The sequence below is a fragment of the Drosophila sulfurigaster genome, chromosome X, assembly GCF_023558435.1.
Source record: "Drosophila sulfurigaster albostrigata strain 15112-1811.04 chromosome X, ASM2355843v2, whole genome shotgun sequence".
NCBI classification, from domain to species: Eukaryota; Metazoa; Arthropoda; class Insecta; order Diptera; family Drosophilidae; genus Drosophila; species Drosophila sulfurigaster.
This window is the reverse complement of record NC_084885.1, coordinates 8,098,527-8,122,739: the sequence shown is the minus strand read 5'-3', so window position 1 is coordinate 8,122,739 and position 24,213 is coordinate 8,098,527. Positions and strand designations below refer to the sequence as shown.

The following is a 24,213-nucleotide window of genomic DNA, read 5'->3' as shown; positions in this document are numbered from 1 at the left end:
GTGTGAGGAGCAGTGGCAGGGGCAACTGGCGCCAGGCGTGTGCAACTGTAGCGCCAGTTGCCCGGTTTTTTTTTCGAATGTTGCATGCCTCTTCTGACTTCTCCTCTTGCTGGTAGTTAAATTTTTTCGTCGTCGTCGTCGTTGTCGGTTGTTGGTTGTTGGTTTTCCAACGTGACGCCTGTCAGCTGCCAAAGAGAGGCAAGTTAGCAGCCAGCCAGCAGTTTGCCACGGCCATGGCCGAGACAATTAAATGCCTAATTTTGTATGCCCCGTGCCCCCGACTCTTCGACTCTTCCCGCTCCCGTTGCGTTTGTTTTTCCAAATAATTCATTAATATTTTTGTTTTCATTTCTTTTACTCAAGCGTTCTCGTAATTATGAGCGAGAGCTGCGTTGCATGTGCAATGTGCCATGCCCATCACAAAAAACAAAACAAAACAAACAAAAAACTCACACAACTTGAGGTGCTACAAATGTCAGCTAGCAAAATATCGCATGCGAATTTTAACTAGCATGCGATAAATACATTTTGCCATATTACTTTTTTACTTGTTATTTATTAAATTTTTTTTGTTTTCTTTAAATGTAATCGCATGCGATTTTGCTTGCCATAAATTCGCAATTAACTATTAATGCTGTCTGTCTCTGTTATTGGTGTCTAATGAATTTCAGTTTGATTTTAATGAGCCCGCACTTAGTTAGCAAAGGCAATTACAATAGTTGGGGCGTGCATAATAAAAATAAAATAAATTGAGACTTGTTTGACGTGCAAAAGTGTTGAGGAATTAATAGCAACCAGCAGCCAGATGCAGCAGCAGCAGCAACTTGATGTATGCAAATGTAGCGCCTCTTAATGGTTACGCTGCATTATTTCTCTCTAACAATGCCAACAACCCGACAAAAAAAACAACGAAACGGCAAAATGAGAAATGTGAAAAATAGATAAATGAATTACTTATTGTTAGTTTTTTTCTTTCTGTTTTTTTTTCGTCGTTTTTCCAGTGCAGTGCACAACAAAAGGAGGGCAGCAGCAGGTAGCGTTTTGCTGCTACATTTTCATTCAACGTTAGGTAGCTGCTAACGTTGTCTTCTAACATACTTCTCCCCTCCGATGATCCCTCGACCCTCGTTTAAAACCATCTCATCAAGAGAGAGACGTGTGTCTAAGGCGCGAGTTTAGACAATAATTGTTCGCTTTGTTGTTGTACCGTTATTGATAGTTGCATGTAACAAGCCAGAAGGTTTGCCTTTGAGACTCTTTCAGACTTTGCTGATGAACTAAGAGTTACCCTCTCTTGCATAACTCAGAAGTTAGCAAAGCAATCGCTATGAAATTTTCAGAATATGTAGTGGGAATTATTAGCTGCAAGTTTTGATTTTAAAATTTAGAAATTTGTCACAATATAGAAATATGATAATAAAATATATTTATTATGCCTAAAGTAACTCAGCAGTTAGCCAAGCAATCGCTATGAAATTTTCAGAATATGTAGTGAGAATTATAAGCCGCAAGTTTTGATTTTGAAATTTGGAAATTTGTCATAATATAGAAATATGATAATAAAATATATTTATTATGCCTAAAGTAACTCAGAAGTTAGCCAAGCAATCGCCATGAAATTTTCAAAATATGTAGTGGGAATTAAAAACTGCAAATTTTGATTTTGAAATTTACAAATTTTCCATAAAATACAAAAATTACAAAAACATATTTAAAGTATGCTGATAGTAACTCAGAAGTTAAGCAAGTAATTGTTATGATACTTTCAGAATATGTAGAGAACGTTGTTAATTTCGAAACTGAGTTTGAAATTTAGAAAAAATGTTCATCACACTCTTTGACATATATAAGGTAACTCAGAATTTATGCAAGCAATCGCTATGAAATGTTCAGAATATGTAAAAAACATTATTAACTATTATAAAATAAACAAAAAGTCGTTCAGACAGTTTGCCATAATTAATTCTAACTACAGGGTATGTTTTGATGGACTTGTTGGCAGCGCCGTCGACGCTGACGGCGCAAATTAATTTAATTAATTATCGCTAATAGTTTCGTTTTCTCCATATGCACTTGTAATCAGGTTTCATTGTTGTTGGCATTGTTATTGTTATTGTTGTTGTAGTAACAAGCGCAGCAGACAAACCTAATTACAGAGAATACTATATGAAGTTGTAGCTGGCGTTGTTGCTATTATTATTATTATTATTATTATTATTACTGCCTGCTATTGTTTATGCATAAACATATTTATTAACAACTTTCGAGTAGAACAAAAGCCACAACTACAACAATGGCAACTATAACAAGGGAGAGACATGAACAAGAATCAACGCAACTCAAAACTGAATTGAAATGAAATGAAATGAAAGGGATTGGAAATGGAATGAAATGAAAAATGATTGACGCATTCATTGTTTGATACATTGTTGCCCATTTGCCATGTGACACGCAAAAATCATGTCACATTGTACAAATAAATACAGACATATAAATATATATTTATATACATATATTTATCTTTATATGTGTATATATAGCAGAAACAACTGTAACAATTATCATCTATGGCAACGCCGCAAAAAAGCTTTTCTTAATGAGGCAACACCAAATTTGCGTGACGCTTGCAACGCGACAACAGCAGACAACATTGTTGTTGTTGTAGTTGTTGTAGTTGTTACTACTATTTGTTGTTGTTGCCCCACCTGCCTGCCAATAATCAAACAGCAAACAGCAAACGCATTTGACATTTGTCAGTCAATAAAAGTGTCAGCCAGCATTAGTTGCAACGTTTTTTTGTTTTGTGGGTGCAGCACAAATACAAATACTTAGGGGAGTGCAACTGCTGACTGAAAGAAGGGGAGAAGCAAGGGGGAAGGAGCTGCGGGGGGAGAAGGAAAGGTATTACATATGGGACTTTCACTTGCATGTCTTGATTTACCAAGTGCACTTGAAAATTGGATTAATCTCGTTGCAAAACAAAACAAAGTACATTAAAAAGCTTTTACACTGGAATTTCAAATTTATTTGTATATTTAAAGAAATGTAGAAAAATTACTACAGATTATTGCTAAAGTTAACTTCAATTAGTGTATTTAAAAAAAAAAAAATATTATAGGATGTACTTCAAACAATAACATTTCATATTAATGAGGCAACGGAATTGTGTGTATTCAAAATAAAGATAGAAAAATAGATTTTATTTAATGAAATTTATATTGTATATTTTGTATATATTCAAACAAGAATGCGATTGACTCGCTTCCCATTGTAAAATGGATAACCATATCAAAATATACCGAAAAAATACCAAAAATATATCGAAGACTATATTTGGTATATGGTTATAGTATTAAATTCAAAATATACCACAAATACAAAACAGTGCGGTATTCGTTTTAAAATATACCGAATTAATATACCGCAAAAATACTAAACAAAATATAGCAAATGATATTTTTGATATATTGATATTCAAAATATACCATCGAGTGTAAAATATACCAAATTGTCAGCCTAATGTTGTGTATAACAGAATATACAAGATTTCGCTCAGAATTGACGATCAACAGAATCAACGCTTCATAAAAATTATTGGCATTGACAATTAAATCAAAAAAGCTTTATAAAAAACCTGCAATGAAATCAAGTAATCATTCAACAAGCTCATTAAAAGCTTGCAACAACTTGTTTAGAAAGCACAACACATAACAATTAACGCCTTCTTTTCGATTGAGAAAGGAAAAACAAATGAAATGCATTTGAAATGCACTTAACTAGCGATTAGTTGTGGGAAAAGTGTGAGCAAAAAAAAGGGATTTTAATATACGTAAGCGATAAACTGAAGAATTCCAATCACACTCAACAAGGAGAAGAAAAGACAGAAAAAAAAACTGAAATTCCATCAACGAAAGAGTTGTTTGACTGAAAGTTCTTGTTTTAACCTAAATACTGGTAGAAATCAGATAAGCTGAGAAGAGAGAAGACGGGAGAATGCCAATATTAAAAGTGGGAAAGCAAAAGAGAGATATGCACAGCGTAAGATAGTTAAAGAAAACAAGAGTAAGCAGCTGGCAAGAGAGAGAGAGAGAGAGAAAGCAAGATAGAGAGAGAGGAAAGACAGACAGACAGCTGGGGAAGCTGCTACTGATTAGCTTTTAGGCGCCAGTTGGGAAAAGATCATTGTGAAAGATGCCAGACGGAAGTTTGTGTACGCCCCAAGCGCCGAGTTGCTTATCGTCTCACGATAAGAGCAGCTGTCGAAAGGCAGAGCGAGAAGGAGACAACAAGAAAGAGAGAGAGAGAGAGCGAGCGCGAGACAAGTTAAACACAAGCGACGAATGGACAAATATCTCAAATTCAAATAGAAACAAAGGCAAACAGACAAACAACACACAAGACAAACGAACACCGAGAGTGAACTCTGAGAGTAGAGCGAGAGCGATAGAGAGAGAAGGCGAACAAATGTAAATGCAATCAAAAGCGAATGAACGTGGAATGAACCCAAAATGTGGTAGCTTATTTAAGGTGTTTAACTGTCACCTAAGACTTAAGTAGTCAGCGATAATGCCCCAGACAAGTGGCGCTTGGCATATTTGCCCATTCAACAGCAACAAAAACAACAACTGCCAACCGAAATGTTGTAGGCAAATAAACGACGCATGCGGCCAAACAAAAACGAAAGCCTATTACCCAAAAAAAAAAACCGAAATACACAAAAAAAGATGTGTATAATCGGATTACAACGAATTGCCGCATGCCCTAAGTCAGAGTTTTATGTTAACTGAAATAGATACTTGCATTTTTGATTCGCTTGTTTGTTATTTAATAGTTATCAATTATGTTGTTGTTTCTCTCGCTGCCGGCTTACTGCATTATTTAATACGATTTCGTCCTTCAGTTTGTTTGGTCACATTTCTAAAGCATTTCATTAATTTAGTTTTCTTTGAACCAAAGCTAATAAATTGTACGAATATATTTCGAATATACTTCAGTGATATACCAAATATGGCCCTTGGTATTTTTTGTAGTAATTTTGTGGTATAATATTTGGTATATTTTTTTGAAAATAATACCGCCTTAGTTTGTTTTGTCACATTTCTAAAGCATTTTATTAATTTAGTTTTCTTTGAACCAAAGCTAATAAATTGTACGAATATATTTCGAATATACTTCAGTGATATACCAAATATGAACTTCGGTATTTTTGTGGTATAATATTTGGTATATTTTTGTTCGATTTGAACATTATTATAAACAGATTTCTTTACTATAATTTTTGTTGAATTGCAAATTTTCCAAGTTTTATATTTTTGTATTGAATCATATCCTTACACTATATTCTTTCAGCTGTCGCATAGTGAGCTCTCTCATCGGTCGACGCCGCTGATAAAGTGAGTGTATTTTGTCATGGCATAAACACGCGTTTAGAAATCTATTTGCATGGCGCTGGCAGCAAATATTGCACTTCCGTTTCAATGCAATGTCTCCCCTTCTCTCTCTCGATCTCTCTCTCTCTCTCTCTCTCTCTCTTTTATTCTGCCCACTCAACAGAGGATGAGGTTGACAACGATGCCGAAATCTGAAATCCGAAATCCAAGTCAAGCTTGTCTATTTGCTTTGGGCTAATGGAAGCGCTGACAACGCTAACGCAGCTGCCTGCAGTCCCTTCTCCCTCTCTCTCACACTCTGTTGCTATCTCTCTCTATTTCCTTCCCTGTTGCGCTGCCTTTCACTTGCTTTTTGGCAACAATGTGGCAAACAACAAAAGGCAACAAAAGCGCTGCTAGAAGATGATTTTTCTTCTTTCTTTTTTTTTTTTTTTTGGGGCGTAGGCGTGGCATTTGGGCGGCGGGTGTGTGTGTGTGTGAGTGTGTGTGCCCACGCACAGCTGCTGCTCATTTGGCGGTTGTGATGGGAGGAGGGGCAAAGGGGAAGGGGGGAATAAGACGCTTTGTAATACGACTTAATCGTTAGATTTGCGCTGCTTTTTTGTGTGCGAAGACGGAGAGGGGGAAAAGCGGGGCAAACACACACGCACACAGAGAAACACACACTCACAGCATGTGCTGAAGACGCTTGTTGCCATTGTCCTGACTGCAAAGCCGACGGCAGGCAGGCAGGCAGCCAGCTCAAACGGAAATGCGGCGCTATAATAAATTTGTCTTCAGCTGTCGTCGGCCTCAATTTCTAAGCATTTGTTTAGACATGCACACAATAGCGACTAAAGAGAGCGAAACACAGAGACAGAGAGAGAGGAGGAGAGCGGAGATTGCGGTCGGATCCCTGCGGCTGCTGCGCTGCGAGGCGCATAACTCGAAAACTGTCTGTCAACGGCGACGTATACGTAATATGCAAGCATTGCGCAGACAACTGGCCTTTTGTTGTTAATTATGTTGTTCCCCAGGATCCTCGCTCTAAGGATTTTCCTCCAAAAAGAAAACGAGCACAGACAGCATCAACAAAAAAAAAAAACGAAAAGTAAAGGAGGGGCGCAACCAGCAAAAGGGGCGTTTAATCTTGTTTGTGCGGCCAACTAATCGCCACTTTGATCAGCTCAGCCAAGAACCCAAAAAAAAGAAAGGAACAGCAAAAACGGGAAGAACACAAAGAAAGAAAGAAGAGAGCCAAAAGAAATTACGTTGCCCGCCTTCTCTGTGGATTTATTTGAGGTCAGTCCGGCGTCTTAGTTTCAGCCTCGAGTTTGTCAATGGTTCAGAATCTTTCTCTCTCTTTCTTGCTTTCTTTTACTTCATACTTTCCATCTCTCTCTCTCTCTCTCTCTTACTAGGGATTAACAATCATCGGCTCATCATTAGCCGCCTGGCATTTAGCTTGGATTTGTGCCCACTTCTGACTTTTTTGCTTTGTTCGCTTTTGTGGCAAACTAATTTCATTGATTTCCCATTTCAGATCATGCTCGAAATTCACTTGACATCTGCCGTCATTCGGTTGTCTTTTGCGATCAATCGATTTACTCTATTAACATGCGCTTTAAAGTAGAGTTCATTTAAAATCACCTTCAAGTTGTAAAATATAAAAAGTCTAACCCTAGGAAAGGCATTTTAATGCACAGAATTTAGAAAAGATTTTATCAAATTGCAATTATTAAGATTTTTCTGAAGTTGCCTTTTCTTAATCAATCAAAATATTCACTTCTGCTATGCATCTAAGTTAAGCTATGATTAAAGCTCATAAAAGTAAAAGCTCGAGCTATTTACTATATTTATAAGCAGCTTAAAGCTCCTTGATAGCTTCAGTTTAGGGAAATAGCTCTTGCTTCTTAAAGTGTATTAAACAAAATATGCTTACTTTAGGTTCTAGCAACCAACCAGATTTTATTTCAATGAAATGAAAGACTTTAAATTGAGTACTGCTCTCAATTTAAAAAGTTGTTTGCTTTTTAAGCTAGTATATAATACTAATTTTGAGTTTGTTCGCTTCTCAATAAATAATATCATCATTTTCCAACTAATCGAGCTTTGGCAGTAAATCTATAATAATAAATATTTATATTAAAGTACGCTTTAAATAATCAGAATTATAAGAAGTCTTTCTCGGTTTTGTTCGTGAAGTTCGTTTTCAGTCCTCTTTAAGAGTCAACCCACATCTCTGGCTCAAAACTGAGCACTGCACTGTGCCAAATACCAAAGCAAATTTGTAGATTCTTTTTTTTTTTTTTTTGGTGTTTTATGAAACTTTTTGACTCGCCACGCAATTGTTTGGCCAAAAATACCCAGCAGCCAAGAGTTAAGAGCTGCAGCTGCTTATTTTCTTCAGATGTAAGTGGCAAAGAGAGTAACTCTTGGTCGTGCAATTCCAGTTTTCAGTTTTTCTTATATACAAACATTTTTTTCCTCCTCTTGGTTATTTTTTTGCATGGCGTCTCGACATTCTGAACGTTAGAACGTTCAGCAGCGTCAACTTCATTTGAATATTAAAAAATTCCAAAACATAAAAGGTATTTTTATTTGTGATATTTTGTCGCACCTCAGCGACAACGTACTTGCCACCTCGTCAACGTCAACAGCCAAGAACAATGACGACGACGAAATTAAGTCAAAAATGTGCTAGCACCCTGGCTCAGAGCTCTTGAGTTTTCTCTGTGTGTGTGTGTGTGTGTGTTTTACTGCAACTTGGATCACAATCGTCGTCCCGGTTTAATTTAACATAAAAGCGCGTTTGCCATTAGGCGGTTAACTTGTCTAACCCTCCAAAAAAAAAAAACAAAAACAAAAAAACACCCTCCTCCCTCCATCCCTTTTATGGGCAGTGCGCATTGAAATTTATGAGGCATGCTCAGGTTTTTATTAGATTTTAACTAGCCTAATATATAGGACTGGCGCCAAGGGTTGTGTGTTGTGTGGCAGGGTTGGGCCGCCACATCACCGCAACGCCACAACGTGCAACGTGCTAAAAACATTAAATATGTTAATTAGTTTCAACGCCCCACCCAATTTCAAGCCCCCTCCCGAAAATGTCCACCAAAAAAAAAACCAAAAACAAAAATCAAGCGCAAAAACTAAATGTTCAAGTTTTAGCACCAACAAAATTTTTGCGTTTTATTCAAACGACTGAAGTTCCTCTCTCTCTCTCTCTCTCTCTCTCTCTCTCTCTCTCTCTCTCTCTCTCTCTCTCTCTCTCTCTCTCTCTCTCTCTCTCGCTCTCTCACTCTCTTTCATTTGGTTGACACATTTGCCATGAAAAACTAGCGAGTGGTGCTAGAAAGCAAAGCAAGTCTTAAGTACCGCTGGTCACGTCAGCCTTCCAAACTCGCTTCACAAACATTTTTAAAAGAACTCCAACAATATATATATATAAATATATATTCTATATATATGTATATGTATTGTGTATGCTAATGCCTCGACACACAATATGACAGATGTCTGGGCGCAGTCGCATTCTCATTCTCATTCGCATTCGCATTCACTGGCATCTGATGGCGTTTTTAGCTTTATCTGCGTGTAGCAAGCTGTACGCAATTGAGGTTAACACTTGCCCATTGAGTGGGCAGCACGATAAGCCCGGAATGAAGGCACTTATGGTGTGGCTGCAAATTAAATGACTGCGAGTGGGTTCTACATACAAAAAACACACACAAAATATACTAAATAGCAAGGTCAGCAGACGAAAGGGAGTACTTCTTAATTGCTGCCAAAAACAAAGGAAAGCAAAAGCCTCTCAGGTCGTACCATTTACACGACATCAGTTTTTTAAAAGCTACATGGTAGATATAGATGCTTAAATAGTTAATGAAATATGTATAGGAAATTAAATATGTAGGAACATCAAGAGAAATAGAAGAAAGGTATTGAAAGTTGTAGTTTTAGCTGTGAAAAGAAAAGCCTTTCGGGTCGTACCTCTCCACTCAAGCTGTATAAAAAAAGCCTCTCAGGTCGTACCTTTTACTTGAGGTCTAATCTATGAATTCAATAAAATATGTAACTGATCAAATAACTAATGGAATATATAGAAACATCAAGAGAGAGAAAAAGAGTTGAAGTTTTAGGTCTGAAGAAGAGCCTCTCGGATCGTACCTTTCACTTGAGATGTGCTCTATTGAAGCAATAATGTAAGATCAGCAAAAAAGAAAAAAAATCAAACAGCTTAAAGTTTCAAGCTTTTGCTACAAAAACTAGAGCCTCTCGGGTTGCACCTTTTACTCGGTGATTTCTTTATGAAATAGTCAACCGATTCATCTGAAGCTTACATCTAAACTAGATATAAAAACTTTGCTGAACTATGCGAGGTTGTAGCAAATGAACTTTAAAAAACAAGCGATTAATCTGCAATGCAAATATCAATGGACAACTAGAATTGTTATTTTCACTGTTCCGAATAAAATCAAATGTTGTAGAGTTTTAGAAATCATATTAATTCCCTAGCAAAAAATATTATATAGTCAAGAGTTTCAAAGTTTGTTAGGCAAAAGATTGTGCTGACAGTTGCAATTGGTGAAGCGCATAGAAAGTCGCAGACAGTCTGCCCTAGACTCTGAAGGGGGCAACTAAGATACAACAACTAAATATAGCATCAATCAGAATCAAGTGAGGTGCAGTTAATGATTTGGTTGGATGAGGAGCAATGTGTGCTCCAAAATAATTGATTGAGGCGAGTTCACAAAAAAAATATGCAGCCAATTAAGGCAACGAGAACAGCTGCTGAGGCAAAAATTGAGCGAATGAGTTACACGAAAAAATCTAAACTAGCATGTTTCATGTCTGCGGTTTTATTTTTAATTTTTTTTTTTGTTCATTCTTTCTTTCGCTCAAGAATGCAGCAGCCAGCAGCAGGACACGCAACAACAGTTGCAGCCTAATCTCATTGATCGCAAAACTGATAGCCAATGGGTTTTTAGGGTTCCTCTTGCCCTTTCGCTTGATTCTCATTATTATTAGTCGTAGTTGTAGTTGTAGTTGTATTAGTTCTCCCCGGTTTTTGGTTATTTATTGTAGTCAAGCTGCAGATACGAAGATACCCTTTGCACTCAACAGCAACAGCAACAGCAACGACAGCGACAGCGGCTGCTGTTGATGGTATGATGTATGTCTGCGGCTGGAACGTGCCCCTGCACTCTGCCCCTGCCCCTGTCCCTGCTGTCTGGGTGCGTCATGATATACGCTGAGATAGTGAGCCGCAACGCCGCAATTGATGGCATTAGGCATTAGATAAGAAATCAGACATTTATAGGCGCACACACACACACACACAGCCATGGACAGCAGGAAAGACAGACGGACTAGTTGAACATTTGCTGTGGTAGCGAGCATCATCATTAAATAGCTTCGATAGCCTTTAGAGGTTTGCTACCCCTCGAGCAGGGTTGCGAATTGAACCTTCCCAAAAAAGGAAGGAAAAACAGCCATTTGCAGTGAAACATTTTAATTCGAGGAGCTGAATTAATGGATAGTTAAGAGCACTGCAAAGATACTGCTAATCGCCAAGAGTTTTGAATGGACAGAAATTTGGAAGTTGGGAGAGGTAGAAGAAGACTGCATTTGATGAATTGGAGATTTAAGAGTATAAGAATAAATGGGAAGAGGCTTTAAAACGATTCAACAAATAATAAAATTACAATTTTTAGGTTGTAAATAACATTAAAACATAAAATATGTATTTTTAAATTTTAAAAATTTTAAAAATATTTAAAAAAAATTTCAACGTTGCTTCATTAATAGCGTTGAAATCTGTTTTCCCAAATAAGAAACATGTTTCACTTTTAATATTTAATTGTTTTCAATATTTCATTATTTTTCCAATCGCATTCGCATTGAGATTAATATCAAAATTGAAAAAAGATTAATTTTTCATTTTTATAGAACTTATCATAAAGATATCAACATATGAAATAGTATTTTTGATTGTTTATGTAGGGAAATGCCAGCAAATAGCTTTAAGAGTAGCAAAGCTAAAGATGTCAAAACACTTTTCTTCACAATTATTATCGAGATAATAAATTATGGAATATATAATATACTAAATCCTTCACAAGTGAATTCTTTATTCTTTGCATTTTCATAGAGATACTACTAAATCCTTCACATTTGACTGTTAGAACTCTTAAAATTAGGAATAAAACAGTAAGAGTTAAATTAATACAAATGCTAGCTAGCTTCAAAATGATTTAACAGAATAAACAAAATGAGAAAATGAACATTGCTGTTTAAAATAATTGATATTACAAAAATTATCTATAAAAACTAATACATCTATCAATATATTGTTGGAATTTATTTAGTGGCATTTATTTTGCGACACCCTTTGTATTGAATCAATGAATTATTGTATAATTAAATACTAAAGTTTAATTGACATTTGTTTTGCACGAATTATTGTATTGAATCAATGAATTATATTGTATATATAAATACTAAAGTCTCTTATATACAAGATTTACCTATTCGATTATTTAAAGTGACATTTGCTTGCCAGTTGGTTAAGCTGTGAAGACGTTTTGCTCGACTGCGTTGAAATTAGTTCAAGTTGAGAGTTGAGCATACTTTTCTGACCACGAGCCACTATGTTCCTCTTTTTTGTTGTAGTTGAAGGGTGAAGGGTTACGGGGGGGAGTATGGAGAAGCGTCACTTCAGCGAAAGAGCTGTCAACATCAAAGCGACCTTTTAAGTTGGATATTGGGGCAACACCTAGCAGAGACAGTCGTCAGGACTGCGCGACTACCTGACTATGACAGACAAATTGGCCATATAGGAATACACAACACACACACTTGCACATACACACACACTCGCACACACCCGCAGGAACTGTATGCAAGGCATTCAGGGTCGCACTTCTATTTGCCGGAGCCGCCTTTGATTTTCTAAACGAATTGTTTCAAGACACAGGCCACAACATGAAGAGAGCGAGAGAGCGAAGGACGCAGCTTCTAAACTAAAGCGGGGTAAAAAGGAAGGGATGGGATAAGCCTTTGCTGCCCAGGACATGTGAGCTTCAATTAATTTGATTTCGATGGCGCAACGACGTTCGCTGATGTCCGGAAATGGAACTCCACTTCACTTTATTTGTCAACTTGGCTGTGATAAATTTTTTGCGCTTCGTCTGCTGCACAGAAGATGCGACACAGAGCAGAAGCATAAGCAGCAGCAGCAGCAGGGAGGCAATGGACGGACGGACAGACGGCGGGACGGACAGACGGACGACCACTTGGCATGGCTCAATGGTCACACAACGATGATGGCCAACTATGTGCTTTGAACTACGATGAAACTAATGGCAGCAGACAGACGTAGTTGCTGTTGTCCTCATGTTGTCCCCTTAAAGCGAAGCTGCTTTTGGGTTGTTTGGTCCTGGCAACTCTGCTCTTGGCACACACACACTTGACAACATCTTCAGTCCATACTGAAGTGCGGCTAATTGGCAAAGCTTTCGCTTCTGATTTTCCTCTCACTGCTGTTTTTTTTCATTATACTCATTTTTTTTGGTTTTTTGCCAGCTTCAGCAATTAAACGCATTAGGCAACACCTCAGACACAATGTGCCACAGAGGAGACTCTTGCACACTCGAATGCAAAGCACATCCGAACCACCCCAGAATGCAGAAAAACACCGCAAAAGAAATAAAAAAGGCAGCATTGCCATCCATTTTAGGGTTGCAACATGGCCGACACTCTAACACACTCACACACACACACACACGCACACAACTGCAGCTAGGGGCGTTTTAAAACGCGCGCGTTTTTTCGCTTTACGCTTGATCAGCATCTGTCTGGCTGTCTGCCCGCTCGCTGAAGTGCGTGCAGTTCAGCGTATAACACAGCCAACGTCTTTAAATTTGGCATACAAACTCTTCTATAGGAAAGCTACATTATATAAATGTATATTAAATTGGGTTTCTTAAATTAAAGAAGGCCTTGGCAGCCAATGCTTTAGGTAAAGGTTAATAAAAATTTGAATTATATCTAACCTTTTACAGATTTAAATCAATTAAATTTGTTAAAGGCAAAAGCAATCTCTACTTATTTTTAAAGTATTCTATTTTCCTCCTATGCCATTTGTTTGTCTATTAAATGTTTTATTTTCGCTTGATTGGGAACTGTTTTTGCGTGCGTCCGTCCTTCTGTCTGGCGTCTAGCACAGCCAACGTCTTTAAATTTGGCATACAAACTGCTATAGATAAAAGCTACATTTTAGTGTATTTTCAATGAGAATGTATTGTTAATTTATGCTCTACAGCATAACTGCTAGTTCATCAGCTGCTTTGCATTGATCTAGTAATTTTGTATATATTTTAAAATTTGTGCTAAGTGCATTTCAATGTATTAGCTGCGCCCCATCTACCGCTTCACAGCAAGGCGGACTACAAAAGTAAGACATGCAATCGTGGTCAGATACGCTACAATTATAAGCTGAGAGAGGAGTGAGAGAAAAGTTCGAGGGTGCTGAGCAGAGCAGAGCAGAGTGTGTGACAACGACTTACTGTTGTTTTGACACGCAGCCAACGGGCATGAATGAATGAAGGACACACCAAGGCAGGCAAACAGACATCGTCACCTGACCTGACCACTGAGCTGACCTCAGGGTTCGTCTCTCTATCTCTCTCTCTCTCTCTCTCTCTCTGTCTCTCTCGACCGCAAAAAAGTGTTAAATTATAGATTTTCGAGCGGTTCTATCGCATGACAGACGCCAAAGGGGGCGGAACTCTCAACAAATACCCTGAGAGCGACAACAGCTGTGGCTGTGGTTACGCAAAAAAAAAAAAACAGTACAAGTATTATCATGAAGTACTTGGCTAGTACCGAGCCGAAATTGAAGAGAACACACGCAGCGCTTTGTGTCGGCGCGTCGGCGGCGTTTGAACTAAGCGAAATTAATGGCCAACACAGGCTACTTAGCGGAGGCCGAGAGGCCCACGCACACACAAGACACATCGACAACCGAGAACGACATCGACGACGACGACGACGACGCCGATGTTGTAGCCCTTTATGGCAGTCGCCAAAGTCTGCGCCAGAGCTTGTTCAGTGTGCGATTTATGACTTGGCATGCAAAGAGGCATCGCAGTCGATCGCATTGAGAGAGTGAGACAAAGACAGCAATAGAGCAAAAGAGAGAATTGCATGGCGCCCGCCAGCGTTGCTGTCGCCATTTGCTCAGTCTGAGGGCGCAACGGGTGGGCAACAACAACAACAACAACTTTTGCTCCGCCGCTGATCAATAAAATATAAAAGTAGGAAAAAACAAAAAACAACAGCACAAAATTTTCATTTTTGCTCAGCAGTTGATGAAATTTACGCGATCGTCGTCGGCAAAAGTTCAAAAAGCCGCCCGGCCTTGGCCAGCCAGAGGAGGATAGAAGGATAGCTTAGAGAGGCAGAGAGACCACCGGCGGGGGAAAAAAGTGAGTAAAGAGTCCGACAATTTGTTCGCCCACTTTGAGCAAACGAAAGTTGTTTGTCGCTATTCGACTCTTCTGCTCGGCTGCTGCTCGCCTGCGTGTGAGAAGTTTTAGATAAGGTCGCACATTCGCTCTGCATGGCTGCCATACTTCAAAAAAAAACTTCAAACGCATCGCGCATTTGCATTGATAAGGCCCACCGCAGCAGCAACAACAGCAGCAGCAGCAGTGTCCGGTACTTTGGTACTCGGTACTAGCTAGAAGGCTGTCGTCGATGGTGTTGTGTTTTAGTTGTTGTGGCCCCTCTTTAGCACGACAGCAGCTTCCTCTTTGATACGCAGTCTGATAGTGTTGTTGTTGTTGTTGTATATTTGCCTTTGAAGTTTGCCAGCGCCACCGACAAACAGCACAAGTTGGCAGCGGTAGCGGCAACCTCTCATCAATTTACAGCTGGTACCGCAGTTATAGAGAGTGTGTGTGTTTAGATTGTCTATGCGTCATTTTGGGTGACAAGGAAATTCAACGAAAACTGTACTCCGAAACGAACTTACTTCGGCAATATGTTTACTCCGAAACTATACTCCGAAAATTGTATTATTCCGAAACTTGATTTAACTGCATATCTCAAAGTAAATAGAATGCAATTCAACGAAAACTGTTGATCTAGTTATTCGAAACGTAATTACTCCGAAAACATGATTACTCCGAAACTAGCTATAGCAGTATTTATCAATATAAATACATCGTCACACTATTAAAAATTAGCTGAACAAAAAAGAATATACACTCACAAACTTACTCCGAAAATAGAATTACTCCGAAACCACCTCTAACTCTATGTATCAAAACAAATATATATATTATTACTCGAAAACTAGCTCCAACTTTTTATATTCAAATAATATAACTCAGAAACTAGCTCTTACTGAATATAGTAAAGTCAATACATATATTATTACTCCTAAACTAGCTCTAACTGAACATTTCAAAGTAAATGCCAAGTAACACTCTTAAAAGACACCTAAACTAAAAAGCATATGAGCAATTAGATTTCCAAATCGACTTCAAAAGTTGTCTCCCTACTTCAAAGCAAAGTTTTTCTGTTTCACTTCGTTTTTTGTTGTCGCCGGATAACAATGTTACCATTAATAATTATAAGAAATAAATAATTGAATGAATTGTGTGTTAGATACGTATTGAAAGGGTTGTTGGTGAATGGGACGTCTATATGGCTTAAATAACTAATGCGGTAAACAAAGAAGACGTACAGTACTTACAAATCCATGTTTATCACTAATATTGTTGGTCAATTTTAATTTGTGAAATGAAACAACTTTTTGCATCCATTGCTCACCCGTTGTGGGTGAATCTGGATGAATGTACATGCGTTTTGGCATTTCAGGATCCGCTTTACCAGCGACCATCCAGCGACTGCAAGGGAAGGAAGGAAAATCAGCAAAAATTAACTCTACAACGAGAGGAGGATGAAGATGAGATCGACTTACCTATTATGAAATTTATAACGATAATCATCCGCCGCAACGATATCCAGTAGCAAGATGTATTTAGCCTTGGCATCCAGACCCGAAACACGAAATTTCATTTGCGGAAACATTTGTCTGTAGATGAAGAAAAACGTAAGAGTGAGCGAGTAATTTTTTTGTTATTGTTGTTGTTGTTGTTGTGGGGGTAATCAAATAAAACATTAATCAGCACAGCATAAAGCCTAAACGCTGTACGCTGCTTGCCCAAGAAATTTCTCAGGGGGAAAGAGTGAGAGCGAGAGAGAGAGAGAGAGAGCGAGTGGGGGCCACACAATCATCATCATCATCATTATCAGTGCGAGGGAAAAGCAAACAAAGCACAAACAAACACACACAACACACAGTGTGTGTCGGGACGAACGTCGCGCCAAGTTGGCCAAGTTATCAAGTGGCGCCAAGCCGCAAATTGTTTCCAGCTTCGAATTCAAATTGGCCAAACTCGATGTTGAAGTCGAGGCTCGTTGATTAGCCTCAGTCCATGTTCTGGCCATGTTGGTGGCAATGTGCAAACTCGAAAATTACATGCGAGAGGGAAACCACACACAAGCGATCTTTGCTCTGCTCTTAACCCACCCAGGCACCACAAAAAAGGGCTGCACCCTCACATACATACATACAAGCAAATACAAATACACAAACACAAACACACGCACACTCACAAATATGAAAATTATAAGTTTAAGTAGCAATCACTCAATCGCTGCGACTGCGCCTCAAACTTGAAAACTTTAGAGCGCCAGTCTTCGGGTCTTCAGGTCTTCAGGTCTTCAGTCTTCTGCAGTCTTGAGGTCTTCTGTCTTCGGTCTCAGCGCCTGCGCCTCATGAATCAAATTTAACGAACGTCTTGTTCATGTTCACAGATCATCATCAGCTGCGCCTGCATTTTGATAAAACCAACAAAGGAAGGAAGGCCCCCAAACAACGTTCACGTCCAACAGGGGCCAGCAGCAACAGGCTCGAGCTGGAGCTCGGGCTAACAAGCCTGACTGATGTCTGACTGCCTAAATGACTAACTGACAAACAGACAGACAGACAGACAGAGACAGAGAGACACAGAGAGAGAGAGAGAAAGAGACTGACTCACTGACGAACTGACTGACGTTGCGATGTTTCTATTTAGAGAGCTGCAGAACAAGGCAACACTCGGAGTGGACAGAGCTGCCCGCAACGAATGCCAAATACACTGAGAGAAACGACTCGAAAGCAAAATGCAAATTATCAAATTTGTATGAGAGCGACTTCAACATTGCAGCCAAAGCAACATAAATAAAGAAAGTTATTTACAAAAAATATTGCTTTTATTTTCATCACTGCTTGATTTATTTATAGATCGGTAGTTTCCTATCTAAAATAAAAAACATTTTTGAATTTTTAGTTAAGATAAATTATATGGCTATTGATTATTTGGCACTTTTATGCGAGCGAAGAATTGATGAATGAAACTATTTTTCTGTTTTAATTGAAAAAATGAAGAAAACGTTCCTAAAATCAATCGAAGATCCAAATGTAGTATTAATTTAGACCTAAATTATAAAAAAAAAACCTTTTACATATTTTTAAAATTGTTGCAGTTTATGTTTTTCTCACAGTAAATAGTGTCGCACAAAGCAATTCCCATATATCTTAAAAATATTTTAATGAAACTATTCCCAACTATTATAATCTTCTTTTTAAAAAATATATTTATTACATATAATTGTTTAAATAACGATTTAAAAATTGCATTCCAAAATAAAAGATTAAACTATAATATGAAGCTCAGCCAAATATTTTACAAAAATATTTTACAATAATATTTAATGTTAAAATTGTTTTCTAAATATTTCTATTACTTAAATAATAATAAGTTATGCAGCTATTCTTAGTAATTACAAAATAAATATTACTTCAAGTATTTTGGCAATTTTTTACAGTGTAGGCATTTGGCTGACTGCAGCCTCACACAAACTGAGTTCCAGCTTCAGTCTCAGCCTCAGCCTGAGCCACAGTCTGAGCCTCAGCCTCAGCCCACGGTTGGCGACTGCCTTTTTCGACTGCAAATTATTTTTTATTTGCGGGCCCAGGAGTTGAGGCGACTCGCCGAAGAAGACTGCAAGACACGAGAGTAAGAATTGGGCGGTGGAGCGGGGCAACAAGGGGGAGGGAGGAGGGAGGAGGAGACACAGCGACCGTTTGTGGCACGTCTGGCTGGTTAGTTGGTGCTGCTTTTGCCTGGGCTCCTTCTGCCTGAGCCTGAGTTTCTTTATATTTTCGTTGTGTGTGTGTGTGTGTTGGTTTTTCTTTTTTTTTTTTTGGTTGTCTTAACTGAATAGCTCGTTAACATTATTGAGCACTTGGCGCCAGTTGTTGGCAGCTTGTTATAGCCATGGCCAAGAGAGACGCAACCAAGTCGCGCCATAGCGCCCCAAAGCAAATGGAGCCACAGTCGCAGTCGAAGTCGAAGTCGAGTTGCAGCATCCAAAATACAGGAAAAAAATACAAATCGGGCCACCACACGCGCAACGTCTTCCGAAGGCGGGCTAAGACTTTGTCTCTCTCTCTCGCTCTCTCTCTCGCTCTATTTCTTTCCTTCTCTCTCCCACTTGATGTTGTTGCTGTTCAGTGGACAACAAAACGATTTGCTCTCGTTTGTGTTGCAACTTGGAAGCCACTCTTCTTCTTCTCTTGCCCCCGTGCAAATCGTTACGTGTAAAACTTGCACCTTTTGACCAAAAAGCTGTTTGTTTTGTTTGTTTGTTTGTTTTGCGAGTTGGTTGCTTGTGAACGCGCTCTGAGGGCCTCCACACACACTTTTCTGCAGCTAATTCAATTTTCCTCATATGTTCGCTGCTCTCGTTCTCTTTTGGATTTTATTGCCCAGCAATAACAAACAAAACAACGAGCTGTTAATGTGGCTTGAAAGTGTTTCCAACCAGGCTACTTGCTGCTGTTGCTGTTGACCTAACCAGGCCTCGCCTGGCCACTTCACAAAAACCCTCAGCCCATAATTAAGCCTAATTAAGCCGACTCTCTCAACTGCGACTGCGACTGCGTGTGTGTGTGTGTGTTGAGGTGTCGCTCGTTGCTGTCTTGCTCGGCACTCAACCTCATCCTTAACGTTTGCTGCTGCGTCCCTATTGAGGTTAATGGCTAATCAATTAGCCCTTGGGTTTTTGTCGAGAGCTCGCTCATGGGTTCGGCCAAAAGCCGCTTCTTCTACTTCTTCCTCTTCTTCTCTCTCTTTGTCAGGCAATGAAATACATAAATGTTCAACGATTGAGTTGTAATTGGTATTTCGAGGCACATTGCCGCCACAGATAAGCGAGCACCAAAAACGATAAGCTAAATGCTTACCGTATTACGTGAATGCAAACCTCGCCCCTAAATTGATATCATTAGAAGTTTTGTCGCCACGTTAACAGCTGGCTGCTTTACCGCCTGGAAGGTTGTCATTAAAAAACTGTCCTGTGCTTGTGTCCCCAACTTGCATGCGTATTAAGTGAAAGTGCAAGCATAAAGTCTGGCGAAAACAAACAAACGAAAAAAAAAGCTACGTTGCTGGTATCAAACACAGCTGGAAGGCTGTACTGCAAAATTAAATGGCAGCGTGTAACTGACCTAGTTTAAGGAAGGCTGCTGGTACCAGCTGCAAGGTTGAGCTGCTGTTTTTCGAATAAACAACTAGAGCAATCACCTAGCTCAATTATTACTTTCAAGTAAATTATAAGCAAATGAATAAAGGGGTATAAAATGAAAGCAAAAATCATAAGCAGCTGCTGGTACCACTTTAAAGAAGTTGCTCTTTTTTAATACTCAATCTAGATAATGGTTTCCTTAACTCAGCTTGTAATAGTCACACAGTTCCCTAAACTCAATTGCAGTAGCATCTTCAGTAACAAAGATACTCTTTAGACACCGGCTTCCCGGTAAAGCAGACAAGACTTCTACAACAAAAGAACTATAAGTTAAGCCGATCTCTAAACTCAATTGTCAACCAATTCCAGAGCTCAATTATTACATTCAAGTAAATGAACAGCAAAAGTATAGAAGAATACAAAATGAATGTAAAAATCATACCGCATTATAGATAATCCAAAAGCTGCTCTTTTAGTTCAACTTAAACCTTATAATAGTTACATAGTTCCCTAAAATCAATCACTGCTCATCTTCAGCAGCATTTTAAGTAATAGAGCAACCCTTTAGACACAAGGCGGACAACTACAAATGAACCATAAACTCTCCCTAAACTCAATTGTCACTCAACTTTAGCGATATCTATTTTCAGTAGCTACCCTTTTATGCGATGGTATGGTAAGACTGAGAAGGCTGCCACTACAAATGAGCTGCTAATCCAAATTGGGAATCTCCAATCGAGACAAGCGTTGAAAAGATGTTTGCTGCCGGCTTTCAAACCAACCATTTGCACCGTCTGCTATCAGTCTTTTTTTGTTTTCGGGACTAAACGGTGTCTATTAAGGCACCTGTGCGCGTTGCTTTTAGAAGGTCGTGGTGAGATGTGGCAAGAGATGCGCGACTGCCAAAGGAAGCGTCAATTGTCAATGCATTATCTGTGAGTCAATCAGACGCGGGTCCAAAAAGAAAAGGCAAGAAAAGAAAAGAGAAAAAAATGCAGACGACAACCGCAGACGTCAACAGCTGATGATGATTTGGTTGTGTGTGGTGTGAGAGCAAACATGATGAACGTAAAACAAAAGGCCCAAAAACTCAAGTAGGCTTGCAAAACAACCGACTGACAAACTGACTGACTGACTGACGGACTGGCTGCCTTGTTCCCTGGCTACTTACAGATGGCGACGGCGGCGGCGGCGTCTCCGTTTGGGTTTTGTCAACAAGCGCGGGGATTAAAGTAGCACCTGCAGCTGGCCAAAGGTACCGACAACAACGTGAACAACGCGAACATCGACTGCTGGCTGCTGCTGTTGACAGTTCTCCTTTGTGACAACAAAATTGTTGTTCAACTGTGTTTTTCCCCTGTTGTTTTAGTTTTATTTTACTTTTACTGCTGCTGCTGCTGCTGCTGCGGGAGGGAAGAAGCCTCGCATAATCTGTTTTTTTTTGGGCAATTTTGTCAACACATTTTGAGCGGGCATCGCATTTCGATAACTATCGATAACTCAATCGAGAAAGGGGTGCATCTTATTTACATCTTACATGTTCAATGTTCAGCTGTCTGTCGCAAGTTTAATTTGAATTTTATTGAATTACAATTGCATGCAAAACTCTTGGCATACAACTTCCCACTCGATCGACAATTGCAAAACAATTTATTTGACAAATTCTCGAGAACGATGACAACGAGGAGACAACGAGTCAGAGAAGAGTCAACGTAGCAGCTGCATCATAAACACGCTAATTACCCAGCGGATACGACAGGACACAACACACAACACACAACAAGGAGGATCATCATCATCATTATCATCATTCGTGCGTTCTGTTTGTTTTGTTTATTCAAGGGATCTACTATACTTGATATGTATGCATGTATATGGTTTATAGGGGCTTCGTTTGTTGAGCAAATTAGTTAAACCAATAAACTGACAGCGACCGCTTACCTTGCTCTCTCCCTCTCACTCTCTCTCTCTCTCTCTCGCGCGCTCAGCTTATCTGCCATATTTCAACTCTATATAATAATAAAACAATTTATGAAGGCATAACAACTGAAACTCGGCCTCTCACTAACTCCCTCCCCTGCCCATCACCATCACCATCACCCATCTCCCCATCATCTTCATCGCTTTGGTCGATCGCTGGCTGTCAGTTAGCGGCAACGCCCACAAGCGTTTCTCGTTGTGGCTCAAAATGAATGGCCATGTCATTAAGACGTGCCCCAGACGGACGAACAAACAAACAAACAGACGGACAGACGGACGGACGGACGGACGGACGGACAGACGGACGGATGGACAGTACAGTGAGACAGGCAGCAACCCGCTGCTTTTTTTTTTGACGTCCTGCACTCTTTTAAGGGCGCTTGTGTGGCGCTACCTTGCGATGGCGACTGGAGGATTGAGTGCTCAGCTGTCGCCAGGCACTGTGGGAATTCCACACAAACTGTAGAAAACTCAGCTACGAGGCGCCGCCTAATTCCAACTTTAACTCACAAAAACAAAAAAAAACTAAACCAAAAACTCGTAAATATTTTCTAATATATAAATCAAATCGCATGTAATTACAATTTGGCCGCTTAATTATGGAAAATGCGTGAAACGAGCGATGGAACAAACAACGCAACAAAGCCGAATAACAAATGCTCTACATTTCTCAAATTTTCGATTTTAATTTATATATATAAAAATTTAATATAAAAAAAAAACAAGTCATTTAAAAAATGATATATATAAAAAAAAGATACTCTAAGCTTGAATTTTAATTTACTTTATTTCAGCTTAAAAATACACAAATTGAAAAGACTAATATAGAAAAATAAAATATAGAAAATCCATAACAAAAGAGCTCTTAAATGGTATTTGAACTTAATAAAAAAAATAACAACTGAAAAGCTTAACGAAAATTCCGCAATACTTTCCACAGTATTACAAAATGCGCCACAAACTGTAAACTTTAATGTAGATTTCTTTTATAATAAAAAAATAAACAATTACTGAAAAGCTAAACGAAAATTCTGCATTGTTTTCAGCAGTGCTACAAAATGAATTAACGAACTAACTACACCCAATGTCTAAAAAATAGAGAATATATAATAGTTGCATCCCAAAAACAAATACCAAAAACTTAGTTTAGTCTTATCTGAGTCTAATGCTGATAAGAGAGAGCAGAGAATAGGGAAGCTGTCAACGTTGTCAAGCAACACACACACACTCACTTGCACACTTGCACACATAACTCAGCGAGTCGTCAACGCAACTACTTGATAAGTGGCTACTAAACACAGACTCTCAGCCTCTCCGGCAACCCTCTCGGTACTGCCCGAAAAACAAAAAAAACGTGCTGAACCCGTTGGCCCCGTTTGCTGTGTGTGTTTTTCGGGGAGCGATTAGAGGAGACTTTTGTCTCCAGCTCTATCTTGAGCGCGCTGTTTACCGATCTGTACCAGTTTCCAATCGCCACTTGAACTTGTTTTGTTTTCTACACATTGTTGCTGTTGTTGTTTCATTTAATTGTTATGAATTGAAGTGCAGTTGTTGCGGAGATAAGCAGCGAGAGTTATGTCTAAATTTCGACAGCAGGAATCTTAAGGGGTCATTGGGGACTCTCTTCGATTGTTTTGGGTGTTGATTTATGTGACATTCGAAAATGACAAAAAGATCTATGTCTGGCATTGTGTGAATTATGACGCTATAGATAACTACTATGCCAGATATGTGACGAACAAAACTAAAAAACATATATATTTTGTTTATTTTATTTTATTATATTAAATCTAGTATTTAATAATACTGACATTCGACTCAAAGCACAAATATATATTTCAATTTCAAACTTGAAAATTGTTAATATTATTTGCTTTGCTTACTAAGCTTGGAAAAGTGAATTGCAATTACTTGTTTCCCATATATGTATTTAGTAGTCACAACTATTATCTAACTAAGCTTTCAACGGTTTCCCGCCTCTTCATCAATCATCATTCATTTGGCAGTTCAACTTTAACTAACGCTATCTCTTTCTCGCTATCTACATTCAACTTAATCCAAAAACATAACACATTCCCAAAATTCACTTTCCATTTCATAATTATTTATCATATTAATTACAACACATTTTTCATTAATGTAATTATAATGTTTGGTATTTAAGTGGGCGCTACCTTCAACCCGCAAAACACCGACACACACACACATACACACATAC

General features: G+C 38.8%; 1 protein-coding gene across 7 annotated transcripts in view; it reads right to left on the bottom strand.

Moving 5' to 3' along the window:
- Positions 1–24,213, bottom strand: part of LOC133848239 (optomotor-blind protein) — a 146,295-nt gene that overhangs the window by 40,985 nt on the left and 81,097 nt on the right. For 5 of the 7 annotated variants that reach the window (XM_062283728.1, XM_062283724.1, XM_062283725.1 and 2 more), the window contains exons 2-3: positions 16,363–16,476; positions 16,126–16,288 (exon numbers count right to left, since the gene is read on the bottom strand). In XM_062283728.1, coding sequence (XP_062139712.1) covers positions 16,126–16,288; positions 16,363–16,472 — 273 coding nt within the window. In that variant the 5' untranslated portion in view covers positions 16,473–16,476. The remainder of the gene's footprint in view (positions 1–16,125; positions 16,289–16,362; positions 16,477–24,213) is intronic. The other 2 variants (XM_062283726.1, XM_062283727.1) reach the window with 1 other exon arrangement.